At 42.1% G+C, this 17,982-nt stretch overlaps 1 protein-coding gene across 2 annotated transcripts in view; it reads left to right on the top strand.

The window, feature by feature from the left end:
• Positions 1-17,982, top strand: part of LOC134351044 (histone acetyltransferase KAT6A-like) — a 198,011-nt gene that overhangs the window by 102,558 nt on the left and 77,471 nt on the right. The window contains exons 5-8 of one of the 2 annotated variants that reach the window (XM_063057046.1): positions 5,041-5,122; positions 9,301-9,433; positions 14,911-15,770; positions 17,850-17,968. In XM_063057046.1, the coding sequence (XP_062913116.1) occupies positions 5,041-5,122; positions 9,301-9,433; positions 14,911-15,770; positions 17,850-17,968 (1,194 nt within the window). The remainder of the gene's footprint in view (positions 1-5,040; positions 5,123-9,300; positions 9,434-14,910; positions 15,771-17,849; positions 17,969-17,982) is intronic. The other variant, XM_063057047.1, reaches the window with a different exon arrangement.

Here is a 17,982-nt window from a genome sequence, read left to right as displayed (position 1 = left end):
TATGTAGTGGATGGGAGACATTGACCAAGATGGCATGCAACTTAGACAGCATCCTCTTTTCAGACACCACTGTCAGAGAGTCCAGTTCCATCCCCACAACATCACTGGCCTTACGAATGAGTTTGTTGATTCTGTTGGTGTCTGCTACCCTCAGCCTGCTGCCCCAGCACACAACAGCAAACATGATAGCACTGGCCACCGCAGACTCGTAGAACATCCTCAGCATCATCCGGCAGATGTTAAAGGACCTCAGTCTCCTCAGTAAATAGAGACGGCTCTGACCCTTCTTGTAGACAGCCTCAGTGTTCTTAGACCAGTTCAGTTTATTGTCAATTCGTATCCCCAGGTATTGTAATCCTCCACCATGTCCACACTGACCCCCTGGATAGAAACAGGGGTCACCGGTACCTTAGCTCTCCTCAGGTCTACCACCAGCTCCTTAGTCTTTTTCACATTAAGCTGCAGATAATTCTGCTCACACCATGTGACAAAGTTTCCTACTGTAGCCCTGTACTCAATCTCATCTCCCTTGCTGATGCATCCAACTATGGCAGAGTCATCAGAAAACTTCTGAAGATGACAAGACTCTGTGCAGTAATGGAAGTCCGAGGTGTAAATGGTGAAGAGAAAGGGAGACAAGACAGTCCCCTGTGGAGCCCCAGTGCAAGTTTAATTGTCATTCAAGCATACATGAATACCGATGAATACAGCCAAATGAGACAGCCTTACTCTGGCGCCAAGGTACAAAACATGGTACCAATAGTCACACACAGTACAAAGCACACTTAGCATATACAGGGTAGCAAGCACAGGTAAGATATCAGTAAAATACAGCCACACAAAGAAAGATAGTTCAGATCCTGAGTCCAGGAATGCTGCAGAAATCTGCAGTCGACCACAATGCAGCTTGTCTTCTGCTGAGCAAATACTGGGGAGGCAGAACTGCCTCCAACTTGGATGCTGTACTGCACCACCCCAAGTGGAGTGCACTGGCTCCGGCGCCCCCCTCCTGGTGGCTGTAAGCTGGCAACACCACAGCTTGAGGCTGCAATGTACGTGTGATAAAAATTCTGAATCTGGAGAATTGGCAAACGATAGGTGGATCCATGTGAGGAGGAGTGAAATACTGATGGAGACTGTGTGGTGATAGGCGGGGGCAACAAAATGCTGCAACTGATGGAATCTGGTAGGAAAAGGTGGTGGAACATGGAACTGAATAAGGGAGGTAGGGTGGCCAATAGGAACTGATGGGGAAGGAATCCCAATAGGAGTGTTTGGGTGATGGGTAGGTTGGAGGTAAGAGAGAAGAAACAGGATTATAGGGAGCCCCTTATAAGTGAATGATGTTTGTGGTTTATGTTTGTTGGATCAAAGACCACAAAGTACTTGTTTTCTTTTAAGTGACCTCTTTAGCCCACCTGAACTGAGTTGAGGGAGTAGAGCATCTTTATCTAATGTGATATTTCTTTCACCTCAGTGCTGCTTTCCTGCATCATCCTCGTATCCCTAGATTCCTTTATTGTCTAAAATCTATCAGCTTCTGCCTTTGATCTATTCAGTGACTGGGTCTTTGGAGCCCACTTCCACAAATTCACTGTAACACACACGGATACAATAGGGTCTTTTAAGAGACTCTTGGATAGGTACTTGGAGCTTAGAAAAATAGAGGGCTATGGGTAACCCTTGGTAATTTCTAAAGTAAGTACATGTGTGGCACAGCATTGTGGGCTGAAGGGCCTGTATTTTGCTGTAGGTTTTCTGTGTTTCTATGAGCAACTCAGCAGGCCAGCCAGCATCTTTGGAGAGGAATTAACAGTCGAGCCACTTTATCAGATCTGGAAAGGAAAGGGGAAGAACCCAGAATAAGTAAATGAATAAGATGGGGAGGAGTTCAAGCTGGCAGGTGATGTGATGGGTGAAAGCTTGTTGAGGGGGAAATTGGATGGGTGGGGGAAGGAGGGTATGAAGTGAGAAGCTGGGAGGTGATGGATAGAAGAGGTAAAGGGCTGAAGATGAAGGAATCAGGAGCACAAATTCACTAACCTCTGGGTGAAACACGAAATCACTCAGAGCAGAACATTTTGTCACTGTCATAGAAAAACCTTCATTATCTGCCTATTACTTCCTACCTTCTTTGTAGCCATACTTGTGACTAGATCCTTTGTATTAACCTATCTGCCATCAGATATTCCATTCATCTGCAGCTACATTTGGAGTTAAAGTTGCAGAAGTTCAAATAAATTTTATCCCAAGACTTTAAAAAGAAATTGTTGAATAGTGTTGGGGTTCTGCAAAGTCTGATAGTGACTGTGATGTATTACACTTAATTCATTACAATGTGGAATACACTCAACAACAGTGGCAGTCTTGAGTTGCTTCAGACCTGGATTGTGTTCTGAGAGCATATGGAGTCTCACATGTAGGTGAGATGCTGGTGAGTGTAGGTATGTCGCTGGTGTTGTGGTGTTGAAGTTCAAATGTGCAAATTGAAAGAAGCAGCATGTTGCACATATTCAAACAAGGAGCCCTTGTTGGATTCTTTGTGTTTGGCAGCAGTTCATTCTTTTACTTCCCGCTCAATGGCAGTTTTGTGAAAGATCAGAATAATTTACCCAATAACAGGAAGAAAACATTAAACCAGGGGTTCGTAACTTAGGGTCTGCGGACTCCCTCAATGGTAGGGGTCCATGAAATAAAAAGGTTGGGAACTCCTGCGTTGAACCTAAAAAAATTACTGACATTTTCTTACCTCCATGTCACACAATTTCCTTGATATAATCCTTGGTCAGTTCTTCTTGTTTAATCAAACAAGTTTTTGTGCCACAGTACATTAAGCAGTTCATTATCTTTTACGTGTGCTAAAAGCTCCTGAAGAAGGGTCTCGGCCTGAAACGTCGACTTTACTCTTTTCCATAGGTGCTGCCTGACCTGCTGAGTTTCTCCAGTGTTTTGTGTGGGGTTGCTTTGGTTTTTAATAAATTTTAACTGAAATTATTGATGGCTTTGTTAAGTGGTTTGATGCACAGCCCTCTTCAGTGATAAACAAGCCCATTTTGTCATGTTTACCCTCGAGTTTTGGGTATGTACCAACTTAGCTGAACTGTTCATTTTGAGGGTTGCATTTTGTAATGCTAGACATTTCTGGAGCCTTGGAAACCAGTAATGATGATTGAAAATGGATTGAAAAGATGGCTGTCTGAAGGTACCAAATACATTAAAGAGGAATAAAAGAGACTATTTAGCTTTGAAGTCTGGTTATGTCAGCGAAACATTAAAAGCCTTAAAATTTTAGTCCACTTCTCATTAACATTGCTCTCAAGGGCAGCAGTTTAACCAAGTAGGGACTGCACCAGCAGCAAAAATAGAATTAGATGTGGGAGGCTTGTTATCTTAGAGAGCAGAGCTTCAGCCAAGGTTTCGGGTGATGAAATAAGCTATCAGAATGATTAAGTTACAATATTTTGTGCTGATGCAGTGAATTATCTTTTGATAACACATATATTGTAGATGAGGTGAAATCTAAACATCTAAATGACTCTCAGTCAGTGAGACGCTTGTAATGGCATTGGGCACTATGTTAGAATTATACAGTGGATTTGTGGAATGGATCAATAAGAAAATGGATACATAATTAAAATTTCTGAGTGCCATGGTAAATAGTGGAAATTCATTCTTTAAGCTACAACCTTCAAAGAAAAAAAACTGTTAACATGTTTCCTATATCTCGTAAAGTTATTGAGTGCTGGTCAGAAATGGTCAGCCATGATTGAATGCTGGAGCAGGCTTGATTGGTGCAATGGCTAAACTCTGCTCCTATACCTGATTATCTTAAAATGTGGCAGGTCTCGTGAAGGAATCTTGGAGATGTTGGAACGAGTAGGGAAATCAGCCCAATTGCAGACAAACCCCTGGATTCTGCCGGCACTGTTCCAATGCTGTTCTGTCAATCTCCAACTTTAACCTCTGTCTTGACTCGACTCAACTCAAACCTTGCTGTCAATTTGCCCGTCATGTCCTGTTCATTCAGTTTTTTGCTGGTTCCCTGTAATTCTCAATTAGTCATTACCTGTGATGTTAAAATTTTCATCCCTGTTTCTCTAAGGACCTTTTGGCCTCTTAGTCTTCGAGACCACCTCTAATGTCGTGGCTGCTGAGCCGCTCCGGTCCTGGGCTTGTGCACTTCTTCAATTTTCATTGCTCCATCATCAGTGGCATCGTTTTTACTATATAACCCAAATATTTGAAATCTCTCTGGCTTTCCCTCCCTTTCTCTTTTAAAATGACCTTAAGATGTTTTACAAACACAAGAAAATCTACAGATGCTGGAAATCCAAGGCAGCACACACAAAATGCTTGTGGAATTCAGCAGGTCAGGCAGCATCAATGGAAAGGAATAAACAGTTGAAGTTTCAGGGTCAGACGTTTCCTCACCTGTATTATTATTTTCATTTTCTTTGATAAATGCTTCTGTGAATTGCAAGAATTGCAATGGGATATTTTACTCAGTTTAAAGCCTAGAATAAATTTGTTACTTTTATTATGTTGGCAAGAACAACTTACATTTATAGAATATCTTTAGTAAGTCAGACTTTGAAGGTGATGGAAAGATAAATATGGCACAGTTTTCTGATGAGAAAAGGGATTTTCTCCCAGAGCAGAGTTTTGATTGAAGGTGAACAAGTTTACGTGTAATTATTATGATGGTTGTTACTCTATTTTTTGTGTAATATCTGCCTGTAAATATTGTTAAAATTATTGTTTTTAAACCATAGCATGGATTTTGTGTTGTGGCTCATAATCTGCTGATCAATATCTTTAAATTGTGTAGTTAATAGGAAAAAGCCAGGAATTGGCTGCTTAGATTAAAATTTCACAAACTTTGTTCAACAAATTACAAAGAAACTATTTTTTTATTGGGTGAATCTTGTAAATCCAGCCACCCTAGTGTATTTGAGTCTTTGTGGCAATCAGTAAAGTCTGATGTGTGATGGTTCTATTTTCAAATAAATTACAATAATCGTTATCACTCTGTCTCTGCAGGATAACATGTTGTTCTGTGACTCTTGTGATCGAGGTTTTCACATGGAATGTTGTGATCCACCTCTTACCAGGATGCCCAAAGGTAGGAATTCTCTTTTGATTATCCATTCATTAGAGATGCATAACACTGGCAAGGTCAAGCTTCATTACCCAACCTTAAATAACTTGAGAGGGGAGTTAAGATTGGTAATGTTTATCTATGTATATCATTCAAGGCCAGGCTGGGAAAGGAAAGTAGGTTTGGTGAAGTTTAAACATTCTTCTCATGCTGGCACAAGGGAGCTGCATCCGTCATCAAGGACCCCCACCATGCAGGCCATGCTCACTTCTCACTGTTGCCATCAGAAAGGAGATACAGGAACCTCAGGTCCCACACCACCAAGTTCAGGAACAGTTATTACCCTTCAACGATCAGGGTCCTGAAGCAGCGTGGATAACTCCATTTATCCCAACATTGAACTGATTCCACAACTTATGCACTCACTTTCCAAGACTCTGTGTTCTGATTGATTGATTGATTTATCCATTTATTTATTGATATTATGATGTGTTATGTATTTGCAGTTTGCCTTCTTTTGCACATTGTATGTCGGTTTTTATTTTTTGTGTAGTTTTCTATTAATTCTATTGTATTTCTTTTTTTCTACTGTTGAATGCCTGCAAGAAAATTAATCTCAGGCTGACATATATCCATTTTCCCCTGGGATCAATAAAGTATGACTATGACTACTTTGATAATAAATGTACTTTGAAGTTTGCCGAATCAAATATATCATTAGAACAACACACAGGTCCTGACGAAGGGTCTTGGCCCGAAACGTCGACTGTACCTCTTCCTAGAGATGCTGCCTGGCCTGCTGCGTTCACCAGCAACTTTTATGTGCGTTGCTTGAAATTCCAGCATCTGCAGATTTCCTCGTGTTTTCATTTTTAATATCATTAGAACAATTAGCTTGTTTGAAATTAATTCCCCTGCTGTCATGATAGGATTTGAAATTCTGCCTCTAAACACCGGTTCAGTAACTAAAATATACCCATGATGAAATTCAGCCCATTAAGTAGTCACTTGTACAACAAATTTCAAGCCTGATTCTTGTGGTGGTTTCAGTTGTCTATTGCTGTTCTCCCACAGAGAGTAATTCTGGTCAAAGTAGGTTCGCGCAAATAAATGTTTCATTGTTTTTGATTGCTCAAGTATTGTATTTGCTAATAAATGTTAAGTGTTTTTGTCACTGAAGATAAGAGACCAACTAGACTTTGCGCAAAAACTGCAGGCTGTTGCAGAATGCAGCCCTCAAAAATATTTCTTAAAATGAATTGGGGATTCCTAAAAGCAGCAGCAGGGCAGCTTTTTATATTAGTGATTAAAGGATAGCATCTTATAGAACAACTGACAGTTTTAAAATGTTTTGCTGTCATAATTTGATAACTTGGCCTTTTCCTCTTTACCCATCTTTGTGCCTTTTCAATTCCCTGTGGCAATAATGGGGTATTTTTTGTATATAAAAACCTAACTGGCAGGAAACCCAGGGAAACAGTTGAAACTTGTGATGAATAAAATCAACTGGCCCGTTAAGCCAACATTATAACTGATTTTGCAAATTCTCTGAAGGGCAGTTTGTTAAACTCCTTTCTCTCTGGATTATTGACTTGAGGCCCTCTGTTGATCGGTGTCGACCATGGATACTGTATCCTGGCTGTCTACGTGATGTGCAAGGCAGTACGACATGGAGATCAAATTGTTGCCCATGTTGCAGGCTCCTCTTCTCCACATAGCTGATGAATCCAAAGGACAGCAGAGACCAATACAGTTTGGCACCAGCGCATTGCAGGAGTTGCCAGTCAGCATTGAACTCAACATAGGACTGCCTTAGGGACTCCAGCTCTAGACCTTTCCTTGGGGTTTACTCCTGAAGATGAGTGGGTATAGCCGCAAGGCAGTGGAGGTTTCAAATTTTCCTTCTCCTAGGTGAGCAGCCAACCACAGCTGACGAGCCTCATTTGCCCGAAATGACTGGTTTTAAGGTGTCAGTAACCTACCTCTGCCCCTTTTCCTGTCAGTAGAAACGGTTCCACCAGGCTTTGTAGCTAAGCCACATGTAAAAGTCAGGAGTAGGACTTGGTTGTCAAAGACTATTTGAGGCACATGTCATTGGGAGCATTTAATAGGTGGTGGGAGCTTGTTCCCATGACCTCCCTCGGTTATAACAACCTTAAGGAACCTGCATCAGTAATGTCACAGTTATCACATATTAGTAATGTGGAACAACGCACAAAGGAGCAGTGGCATCAGCGTCGGACTTTTGGAGGCTCCCAAGTTCGAATCCAAGTCGGGGCCCCCCCCCCACCCCCGAGCACGCTTTCCATCCGTTTCGGGTTGAGCGTCGAGCTAGCCACTCGGCCTCGTACAAAAAAACAAGGGTTGAGTCAGGAATGTTCATATCGTGACCCGGTTAATCCGAAAGGAGACCAATCCTGACACTACGCACCAGACAAGAATGGCTGACTGTCTGGTCCAACACGCTAGGAAGGAAGTGTTTTGGGTCAGGGCTGTTCATCAGGACTAGGAAGAAAGAGGGGAGTTTGCAATGTTAAAAAATGTGGGAGAAAGGATGAGCAAGAGCTTGGCAGGTGATGGTTGAATCCAAGTGATAGCTAGGTGAGGGAGGGGAGTGAGAGTGGGAATGATGTCAGAAGTGGGAGGTGATACGTGGAAGTGACAAAGGACTGAAGAAACACACATCAAAGTTGCTGGTGAATGCAGCAGGCCAGGCAGCATCTCTAGGAAGAGGTGCAGTCGACGTTTCAGGCCGAGACCCTTCGTCAGGACTAACTGAAGAAAGAGTGAGTAAGGGATTTGAAAGTTGGAGGGGGAAGGGGAGATCCAAAATGATAGGAGAAGACAGGAGAGGGAGGGATGGAGCCAAGAGCTGGACAAGTGATAGGCAAAAGGGGATACGAGAGGATCATGGGACAGGAGGTCCGGGAAGAAAGACAAGGAGGTGGGGGGGTGACCCAGAGGATGGGCAAGGGGTATATTCAGAGGGACAGAGGGAGAAAAAGGAGAGTGAGAGAAAGAATGTGTGTATAAAAATAAGTAACAGATGGGGTACGAGGGGGAGGTGGGGCATTAGCGGATGTGCGTTGCTTGAAATTCCAGCATCTGCAGATTTCCTCGTGTTTGCGTTTTTAAACCAACTGATATAACTTCCTTTGAATCACACTGTTCTTTTTGTATTATTTAATAGCTGTTTGGATAAACACCGGCATTAGAACAGTTGATTATAATTGGACAAAACATTCTCTGTGATTAAAACTCAAAAGAATAGTAACATCCTGTGTGTTCTGATCCATTTCTATACATGACTAATACTGCTTGTAATTCTCAGTCTGATGCGCAGTCGGAGTATATTAGAAAGATTTGCACCGTCCAGTGCAGCATTTGTACATCCAGAGTCTCATTGTCAATTTTTGACACCCAAGTTGATGGGAGCACCAGTGCTCGACACTTGTTCAATTAGTGATGTATATAATCTTCGAAATGCAATGGTTCCTGGTTACATGGAAGGCACCTGTTTATATCACTGTAAGTGACTTATGGAGTCGTAGAACACTATAGTACAGAAACAGGCACTTTGGCCACCTCATTCATGTTGAATTATTATTCTGTCCTGTCCCATCGACCTGTACCTGGACCATAGTCCTCCATGTACCTATTCATATTTCTCAAAAAATGTAGAAATCAAAACTGCATCCACCACTTCTATTGGCAGCTCGTTCCACACTCTCACCATCCTCTTGAGTGAAGATTCCTCTCATGTTCCCCTTAAACATTTCACCGTTCATCCTTAACACTTGACCTCTAGTTCTAGTCTCACCCAGCCTTAGTGGAAGAAGCCCACTTGTATCTATGCCTTTCATAATTTTGTATATCTGTATCAAATCTCCCCTCATTCTCCAATGCTCTAGGGAATAAAGTCTTCAACCATTCAATCTCTCCCTGTAACTTTGGCTCTTCTGATGCACAAAGTTGGCATTTGCCAAACAATTAGTTAATGGATCCCCTTTACAAATCCAATAATTCTGCCATTAACATAATATAGAGGCCGAGAAATATTTTTCCCTTTCGAGGCATAATCACAAGACACAATTGCCTTGGTGTTCTGTTTTCATAGTTTCCAAGCTTTGTAAACTTTGGATTGTAAGTTTTGCTGTAAATAAAAGCGAACAGTATGATCTGATTTTGCAATTCCCTCACAGGCATGTGGGTGTGTCAGATTTGTCGGCCACGGAAAAAGGGAAGAAAGCTGTTACACAAGAAAGCGGTACAGATTAAAAGGCGCTATGCAACTGCAATAGGGCACTCAAAAAATAGATTAAAGAAAACAACAGTGTAAGTATGTCACAAAGTGAAGCCTTGTCTTGGAATGTTTCGTCAGGTATTCTCTGCATAGAGAGCTACAGAAATGAGAAATTTGCGAAATACTCGGAAATTCAGGCAGCACATTTGCGGAAAGAAGCAAGAGTTAATCTTTCAGCATTTCTTTGTGGATGCTGCCTGACCAGCTGAGTATTTCTCACTTTAGTATTTTTACTTCAGATTTCCAGGTTTTATTTTTGCTTTCTGATCACTGCTGTGCTACGTTGGTTTGCCAAGACATAATGACATGAAATGCATGCCAGCCACTTTATCACTTTTAGCAGAAAGGCAAAATAGAGTCTGGGCCATGAACTATTTCAAGAGGTAAATTAATGGTTTACTGTTGGGATAAAACAGAAAAGTCTGGCCATACTTAGCAAGTTAACTGCATTTTTGAAGAGCAAAACAGCCTTAGGGTTTCATGAAAGTGACTTTATAGAGATGTCCAATGTTAGGTCTTTAACCTGAAATGTTTTAGCAACTTCCATGCAGGTTGATTGCTAGATTATTTTTGATAACCATTTATTACTGTCCCATGTACCAAGATACAGTGAAAAATATTTGTTTTGCCTGTCATCCAGACAAATCATGCCCTTCGTAATGACATCAAGGTAGTATAAAGAAAACAGAATGCAGTACTCTTGTGTAGAGGCTAAGCTCCTAAGTCCACCAAAACTCACACATTGCTTTGACTTCTAATGGGGATTGATTTTGTAAAGTGGCCAGTGAACTACAAAAGGAAACTATTTATAACCAAGCTGTAACCTGTGTGATTAGATGGTGGTGCTGCTGGAGCAGCAGCTTCCACAGCGAGTATGGAATTGAGCAGAGCTTCTCAGGGTTGACAGGAGCTGTGGGACTACCTAATGTTCAGAATAAGTACAGTTTGTTGAATGTACCCCAAGAGAAAAGGCCTTGAAGACTCAGCAAACATATTTAATTATTTTGCAGTCCTAGTGAGAGAGACAGTGAAAAGATCTCCGAAGAGCAATTGTTTACCTCACAGCTTGCCTGAGAATGAAATGGATAATCCTCACCTAAGTATTGATTTTTAAGTCCCTGCACATGTTCAGCACTTGCAGGATCTGAGTCCGTCCATGTTACTGGGGTGCAATTACTGCTTATAAATAGACACTGCTGTAACACTTTATATAGCACTATGTTTCTGTAAAACCCACACTTCCTGTTGTAGTTTATTCCTAACTTCAGCAAAAGTAGCAGGAGTTAAAAGCAAACAGCTAGTCCAAATAGCAAGACTTTAAGCCATCACTCAAAACAAAGCAAGTGATTACACCTGAGGTACAATTTTGAATTTCCCAGAAGTTTTTGCTTGAACTGCAGTTCTAGAATTGGTTTGTATTTATTCTGTTGAATTTAAATTGGCAACTTGTTTGCCAGTAAAATTGGTTTGTCATATTTTTAACACTTGGTAACAGATTCTGTATTAGCAGTCATTACATTATTGCACAGGTATAGACACGGATGAATACAATACACCTTCCAGCTTCTCACTTCCTTTTCCCTCGCCCATCCATCTATCTTCCCCCTCACCTGGTTTCACCAATCTCCTTTTAGTTGTACTTATTCCGCTGCCACCACCTTCTGATGCTGGCATTTCCACCCCCCACCCCCCCCCGCTGAAGGGTCCTGGTCCATGAAGTTGGCTGTTTACTCCTCTCCATAGATGCTTCTGAGTTCCTCCAGCACTTAGAGTCATAGAGTGATAGAAAGCTACAGAACAGAAGCAGGCTCTTTGGTCCATCTAGTTTGTGGCGAGCCATTTAAACTGCCTACTCCCATTCGCCTACACTGGGACCATAGCCCTTCATATAGTTACCATCCATGATGTTTTGTAAGTCTGGATTTTCAATATCTGCACAATCTCTTGAGTTTATGATATATAGTAGATTCCAGTTAATTGGGGCACATCAGGACCAGCACATTTTGGCCCAATTAAGCAGCTGTGCCAAGTAGCTGAAGTTCCATGGAAATAATTAAAAATGGTATAAAAAAGATAAACTACCGTTTAACTGAGTACTAAATCTACTACAATACTGTAAAACTGTGCATTAGTTCCTAATAGTTATCAGAGGAGTTTATTCACTGTATTGACTATAAATGAACAAAATCAGCACAGACACTGAGTGTAGATAATGAATTCCCTTCAAGCAGTGCTTTTAACGATTGCATCCTCCAAATCATCTTTTTCATTGTAGCATTCAAGATGGTTGTTGATACATTCAAACTCTTCATAGTCCTTAACTTGTTGAAGTAGTGAAGTCATTTCAATTTCAATCCTGGCTGTTTCCGGCATCTCTAAGCCTGAAGCTTTGAAACCACAGTAAACAAAACAGTTCTGAATTGTCTTACTGTTTGTTATTTGCCAACTATCAGTAGCAAAAATCACTGTCTTTTGAACACAAATATGCAAGTGAAGCTATTTAAAAACTTCGCTCTTCACGAGCATGTGGCATGCACACGACTGATGCTAGTTAGAAAATGTTCAGCAACAGTATCCTGCCTCAATTAAGCAGCATAGTGTCCTAAATAAACAACAGGAGTCCCAGCTATTTCCTCGATTTGTTTTTGTTCTTTAAGAGTTGTCCCAAAAAAGCGGTTGCCCTGATTAACCGATGGCCCAACTAACCAGAATCCACTGTAGTTTTGTTTTTGCATGTCAACCATGACTCATTTGGTAGTACTGTTCTCACCAAGACAATGTTAATAGGTTCAGTCCCTGCTCTAGAGAAGAAGTTTGCCATTAAGCGACTGTGGGAAATCTGGATGAGGAAAAAATGTTTAAATGCAAATTGTGACTGTTTCTTTCAGTTTCCAAGTTTTACAATAATGAATTCCTCCTGTACTATTTAAAATAACTTGCCAAAGTTTATTGCCAGCCTACAGTGAGAGTGTGGATGAGAAAGATTGGGTGACACTTCATGAAAATATCCTAAGGTTCTCCACTCTGCAGCTGTTTGCACCCAACAATGTAGTGATTTCAGCTGTATGGTCTTATTGCTGGACCAATAATACCTATCCCCACATGGAAATCATACATTTCACTCTCCGATTGCTTAGCGTATTGTGGTTTGTTGGGAGACGTTTCAGTCTTGTCTTTGGGTCAATTGCTTCAAAGCTGAATGAAATGAGATAATTCAGCCTTTACCTTGCTTCATATTCACAGTTTGCAGTCACTGTTTTTATTTTAAAGTGCTTTGGCCCTATGTATTAACCACCTTTGTGAAATATTAATGCTAGTCAGTGCAATGTAGACCATAGAGCATGGAGGTTGGTGACCAGTGGTGTGCCTCAGGGATCTGTTCTGGGACCCTTACGCTTCGTGATTTTTATAAATGACGTGGATGAGGAAGTGGAGGGATGGGTTAGTAAGTTTGCTGATGACACAAAGGTTGGAGGTGTTGTGGATAGTGTGGAGGCCTGTCAGAGGTTACAGCGGGACATTGATAGGATGCAAAACTGGGCTGAGAAGTGGCAAATGGAGTTCAACCCAAATAAGTGAAGTGGTTGAGACAGGTTCGGCACAACTTTGTGGGCCGAAGGGCCTGTATTGTGCTGTAGGTTTTCTCTGTTTCTATAATAAGACATAGGAGCAGAATTAGACCATCTGGCCCATCGAGTCTGCTCCGCCATTCAATCACGGCTGATCCTTTTTTAATCTCCTCCTCAACCCCAGTTCCCAGCCTTCTCCCCATAACTTTCGATGCCATGTCCAGTCAAGAACCTGTCAATCTGCCTTAAATACGCCCAACGACCTGGCCTCCACAACTGCACTTTGCAACAAATTCCACAAATTCACCACCCTTTGGCTAAGAAATTTCTTTGCATCTCTGTTTTGAAAGGGTCCCCCTCTATCATGAGGCTGTGCCCTCTTGTCCTAGACTCTCCCACCATGGGAAACATCCTTTCCACATCCATTCTGTCCAGGCCTTTCAACATATGAAAGGTTTCAATGATATCTCCCTTTCATCCTTCTGAATTCCAGCGAGTACAGACCCAGATCCATCAAACATTCCTTGTATGATAATTTTTTCATTCCTGGGATTATCCTTGTGAACCTCCTCTGGACCTTCTCCAATGCCAGCACATCTCTTTTAAGATGAGGGGCCCAAAACTGTTCACAATACTCAAGGTGAGGCCTCAGCAATGCCTTATAAAGCCTCAGCATTACATCCTCGCTCTTGAATTCTGGACCTCAGGGCATCCTAATATCTTCCAACAACCCTATTTACCAACGTCTCCCCACTCCCATAAAAATAAATTTTGAAAGTCAAGTTAGTTGTGATTTCAAATTCCACTATTTTTAAAAAAAACATAACTGAGTCTCCGATCATCAAAATTAGCCCCCACCAAAACGAGTATTTTGGACTTCCCTGCACCAACTATCCTGAAACATTCATTTCAACCTTTGCAAAATATAGTGAATGATAGATACACAGTGTATGCTAGCTCATGACTGTTTTCCAACATAGAGGAGATTATTCATTTGCTCCATATGAAGAGCCAGATTGAACCTTGTCATTAAAGATGAGGAGCTTCTCACAAGGTGTTTAATTTGAAACTTGCTCTTTGAATATTTCACTGCATCCAAATGAGTATGGTGACTCCCAAAGTATTCAGTCCAAAAAAATCCCTGGAAGTCATGAACATGGATTTTTTTTTCAAATGTTCATGGAATGACTTGAATTCCAAACTCTCTAGTGATGACAGCTCCTCTCCATCTTGCAACCACTTGGCCTATGAATGAGCTTCTGGGAGCCCAGCAGGATGGATTTGCCAGCTGTTGTGGGTCTGCAGACATCTCCTGCTGCCAAGGAACTCAGTTCATGGCTGAATTTCTGACTTGCAAACAGTCTGCGATAAGAACACTTCACAGGAAGGAAACCTTGCAATAGCCAGGGGAAGAACGTGTCCTTGGTCCTGTGGATTCTGTTGGATAACAAAAATGATCCTGGAAACAAAAGGGTTAATATATGAGGAGCATTTGATGGCTCTGGGCTTGTCCTCACTTGAGTTTAGGAGAATGAGGATGTGGAGGGGATGTTTCCTATAGGACGTGACCGTCCAGCCTCAGAATACAAGGGTACTCCTTTAGAACAGAGATAAGGAGGAATTTCTTTTACTGAATCTGTGGAACTTATTGCCACAGATGGCTGCGGAAGCCAAGCCATTGGGTATGTTTAAAGTGGAGATTGATAGGTTATTAATTAGTAAGGGTGTCAAATATTTCAGGGAGAAGGCAGGAGAATAGGGTTGAGAGGGATAATATAGCAGCCATGATGGAATGGCAGAACAGACTCAATGGGCCAAATGGCCTAATTCTATTCCTATGTCTTATGGTCTTATGACTGCAAGCTGCAATTTGACAGTAAATGGAGAAGAGCTTTGAGTAACCGAACCCTAGTTTCAGCTGATCCTCTCTTCTTCCACAGATCGAAAGGTTCTCAGTCATTCGACAAAGAGAGACAAGGTCCAGGTCGAGGGCGCAAACGCAAAATCACGGCAATCCCTTCATCTAAGTCGGGCCGGTTGGACGGACTGAGTGTGTTGAACTCACGAACCAGCAAATCTTCCCGTCTGAAAATGAATAAGAAAACCAAAGGGCTCATTGATGGCCTTAGCAAATTCTTCACCCCTTCGCCTGATGGCCGCAAGCCACGGGGTGAACTGCTGGACTTAGCTGAGCAATACAGGCTCAAGAAAAAGGGGCCACGAAAGTCAAGCACTTCTGACAGCGGCACATGGCCCACAGGTACTGCACTGCCCTCATTAATCCCTGCATGCCCAGTATCGCCTGAGGTTTCTTTACCAGCGCCAAGCTGGCAGTTAAATAGCTTCAAACCATCTTCCCGTAATAACCCTGTTGGTAACTTCAGTGACATGACACTTACTGACCATTTAAGTGTGTGCAGAATGCCCAAGTTAAGAAGGGAACCAGTTGACTCTCCTTCCTCATCCTGTACTCCCAATGTCAGTGGTGAAACAGACTATGAATTAACTCCTCCTCGCCTTACACCTTGTGAGCCATGTCCGTCCACTGATAGAACTGATCTCCCGAGCCACTGGGACAGTAGCATGAAAGATGGTTGCACTTTACAATCCTCACCTTACCTGCAACTCAGTGCGCCCGTAGAAACGGCGGTTAAACCGCGGTCACATTATTTCCTGCCTTTCTCGGTGAGAGAGAAAGCAATAAGGGGCAGCCGTTGTAAAGTGAGACACGGAAAGGAGATCCTTTGGCCCAGAAAGGGAAACGTGGAATTAGGAAGGAGTTTGAGTGCCGAGTACAAGGGTAAGATGTGAACGCCATACCGCCACGCATCGCTAGCACTAGAATTTGGCTTCATATTGCGCTGATTTTGGGGTGCTTCAGTTGCTGTTGTCTTTTTAAAGAGGAAGTGGGGGGGGGGGGCTTATGCCATGAAAGTAGCTCTGTACCGAATCATTTCTGCCCTTCAGGCAAACAGAAGGCTCACAGCAGGTCCATCAAAATCAGACAGAGAAAAGGTAGATTAACCTTTTGACCTCTTAGCACAACTATTCTTTGTCAAAAACTGACAGACCCGCTGTGCATCCTGTATATTTTCTGCCTTAGTTTGAGACTTCCAGTGTTTGCGGTGTTTATTCTAATTGCTGAAGTGTTTAATTTGGCTGGCTTGTGGAAAATATAGAGAGGTGACTGAGTTTACAGCACAAAAGAACAGTACCGCGCACCCAGTCACTTCAGGCTGCCTCCAACTGGTCCAGAAAAAATGTAGTGACATGAAATGCACGTTAAAGGAGCTGTGTTAGCACCATTGATGTCGGGCGTCTCTTTCATGGCATGAGCAAAAGCATCCATTTACAGTGGAAAATATTCCCAGTGTAAAGTTGGCAAAAATATTCCTGCCATGTATAGATTGATAAGGGCAAGTGACCAGCAATTATTTATAGTTTGTTACAAAACTACGTATAGTAGCCATTACTTTTCATTCAAAGGATTTGAGCACGAGGATCAGTAGGAGTAGGACAAAATGGGTCATTTTGATCTCTCTGTGAGTTACCTGTGTACTTCCAGAATGTTCATAGTGATCATGACCTTGCTGTTGTTTAAGTTGAAAATGGCAACTATAGTCTTCTTTCACCCCCTTTAATTGCTCTCCCACCAATCCTCTTTCATCCCACGCATAATTCCCAGGGTGCAGTATGACCGTCACCCATCCTTTTGCATTTGTGGCGCTTGCATCAGTCATGTAGATTGGTTCCGAGAGTTTGAAACTCCCCATCTCTGTCAAGGCTGGAGCACTGAGCCTCTGTCTTGGAAAGCATGGCCCCACCCATCCCCAATATTATTGTGGTAAAGGCTACTGCACCAGTGTGCCACACTGCAGGGTCAGCTTGCCAAGATTATATTGTGGATATTTCTTAGATATTCTGTTTTGATTAGGCTTGGAAATTATTGGAGATAAAAAAAATCTGAACTGAGGTAACTGGCTTAGTATCTCAGCCAAATAAGTGGTTCATTCTAATTTTTGTACTCTAAATATGCTTTTAAATCTACTTGACTCTAGCCGCTATCGCATTTTGCTGTGTCTCATGTTGCATTTTGTATTAGTTTGCTTACATGATATTTCTTTATTGTAATTGACATTGACTATATTCGGCACTTCTGCTTTTTTATTTTAACTGGTTATGTAGGCTTATTGTATCATTTCAGTTTCTTAATGAACTTTGCCACGCCCTGCCAGTGGTGAGTTCCTGGATTTAGCTCATGCATGGTAAAGGATGCTTCGAACAGAGTTGAGGTGCTTCCCCAGTGAGAGAAAAAAGGGAATGGGAGGGCACATCAACCCATGTTCTGATGTCTACCTCCAGGGAAGCCTGTTCAAGAGGCAGAGTCTTGAGAATGCTTCGTCTCAGTCTGTTGTTTGGGAAATGGTGCAGAACCATCTGAGACAGGTGAGTTTCACCAGACCTTCAGCATTAGAACTCTGAAACGCTTAGTTCGGAGTCAAGAGCTCGGCTGCTGGAGGAACCACACTCAGTGCATCCTCTGTCGGCTCATCGGCTGTCAAATTGGAGCTGACATTCACACTGTTTGAATGGGAAAGGATACGCGAAGTTCTAGATGCAGCAGCAAGCATTACAAGGCATCTGAAATCAAGCTAATGGACAACAGAACAATTTTAATTTACCTGTCATTTATCCCCTAAGTTGGTTGCAAAAGTTTTGAGGAAGTAAGTGCCATAACATGGTTTGACTAATTTTCAGCAACTATATTAACACATTAACATTGTCTGTTCCTCGTTCTGCCTCTCCACATGCAGGAGGGGGAGGAGAGGTTATTGAAGGAAAGTCCCTTCATTAATACATTCTTCTTCTGAATCTGCAGACAATCAGGGCCTGTGGGGCTGCAAACATGAAAACGACGATGATCAATCGCTGAGCAAAGACACTGTGACGGAGAAAGACCTAGACTTATTTCAGCATGTTCAGGAAGTTGCATTGGAGGTGAGATCTAGCAT

This window comes from Mobula hypostoma, chromosome 8 (assembly GCF_963921235.1).
Source record: "Mobula hypostoma chromosome 8, sMobHyp1.1, whole genome shotgun sequence".
In the NCBI taxonomy this organism is placed as follows: domain Eukaryota; kingdom Metazoa; phylum Chordata; class Chondrichthyes; order Myliobatiformes; family Myliobatidae; genus Mobula; species Mobula hypostoma.
This window is presented reverse-complemented; position numbering and strand designations above follow the sequence as displayed.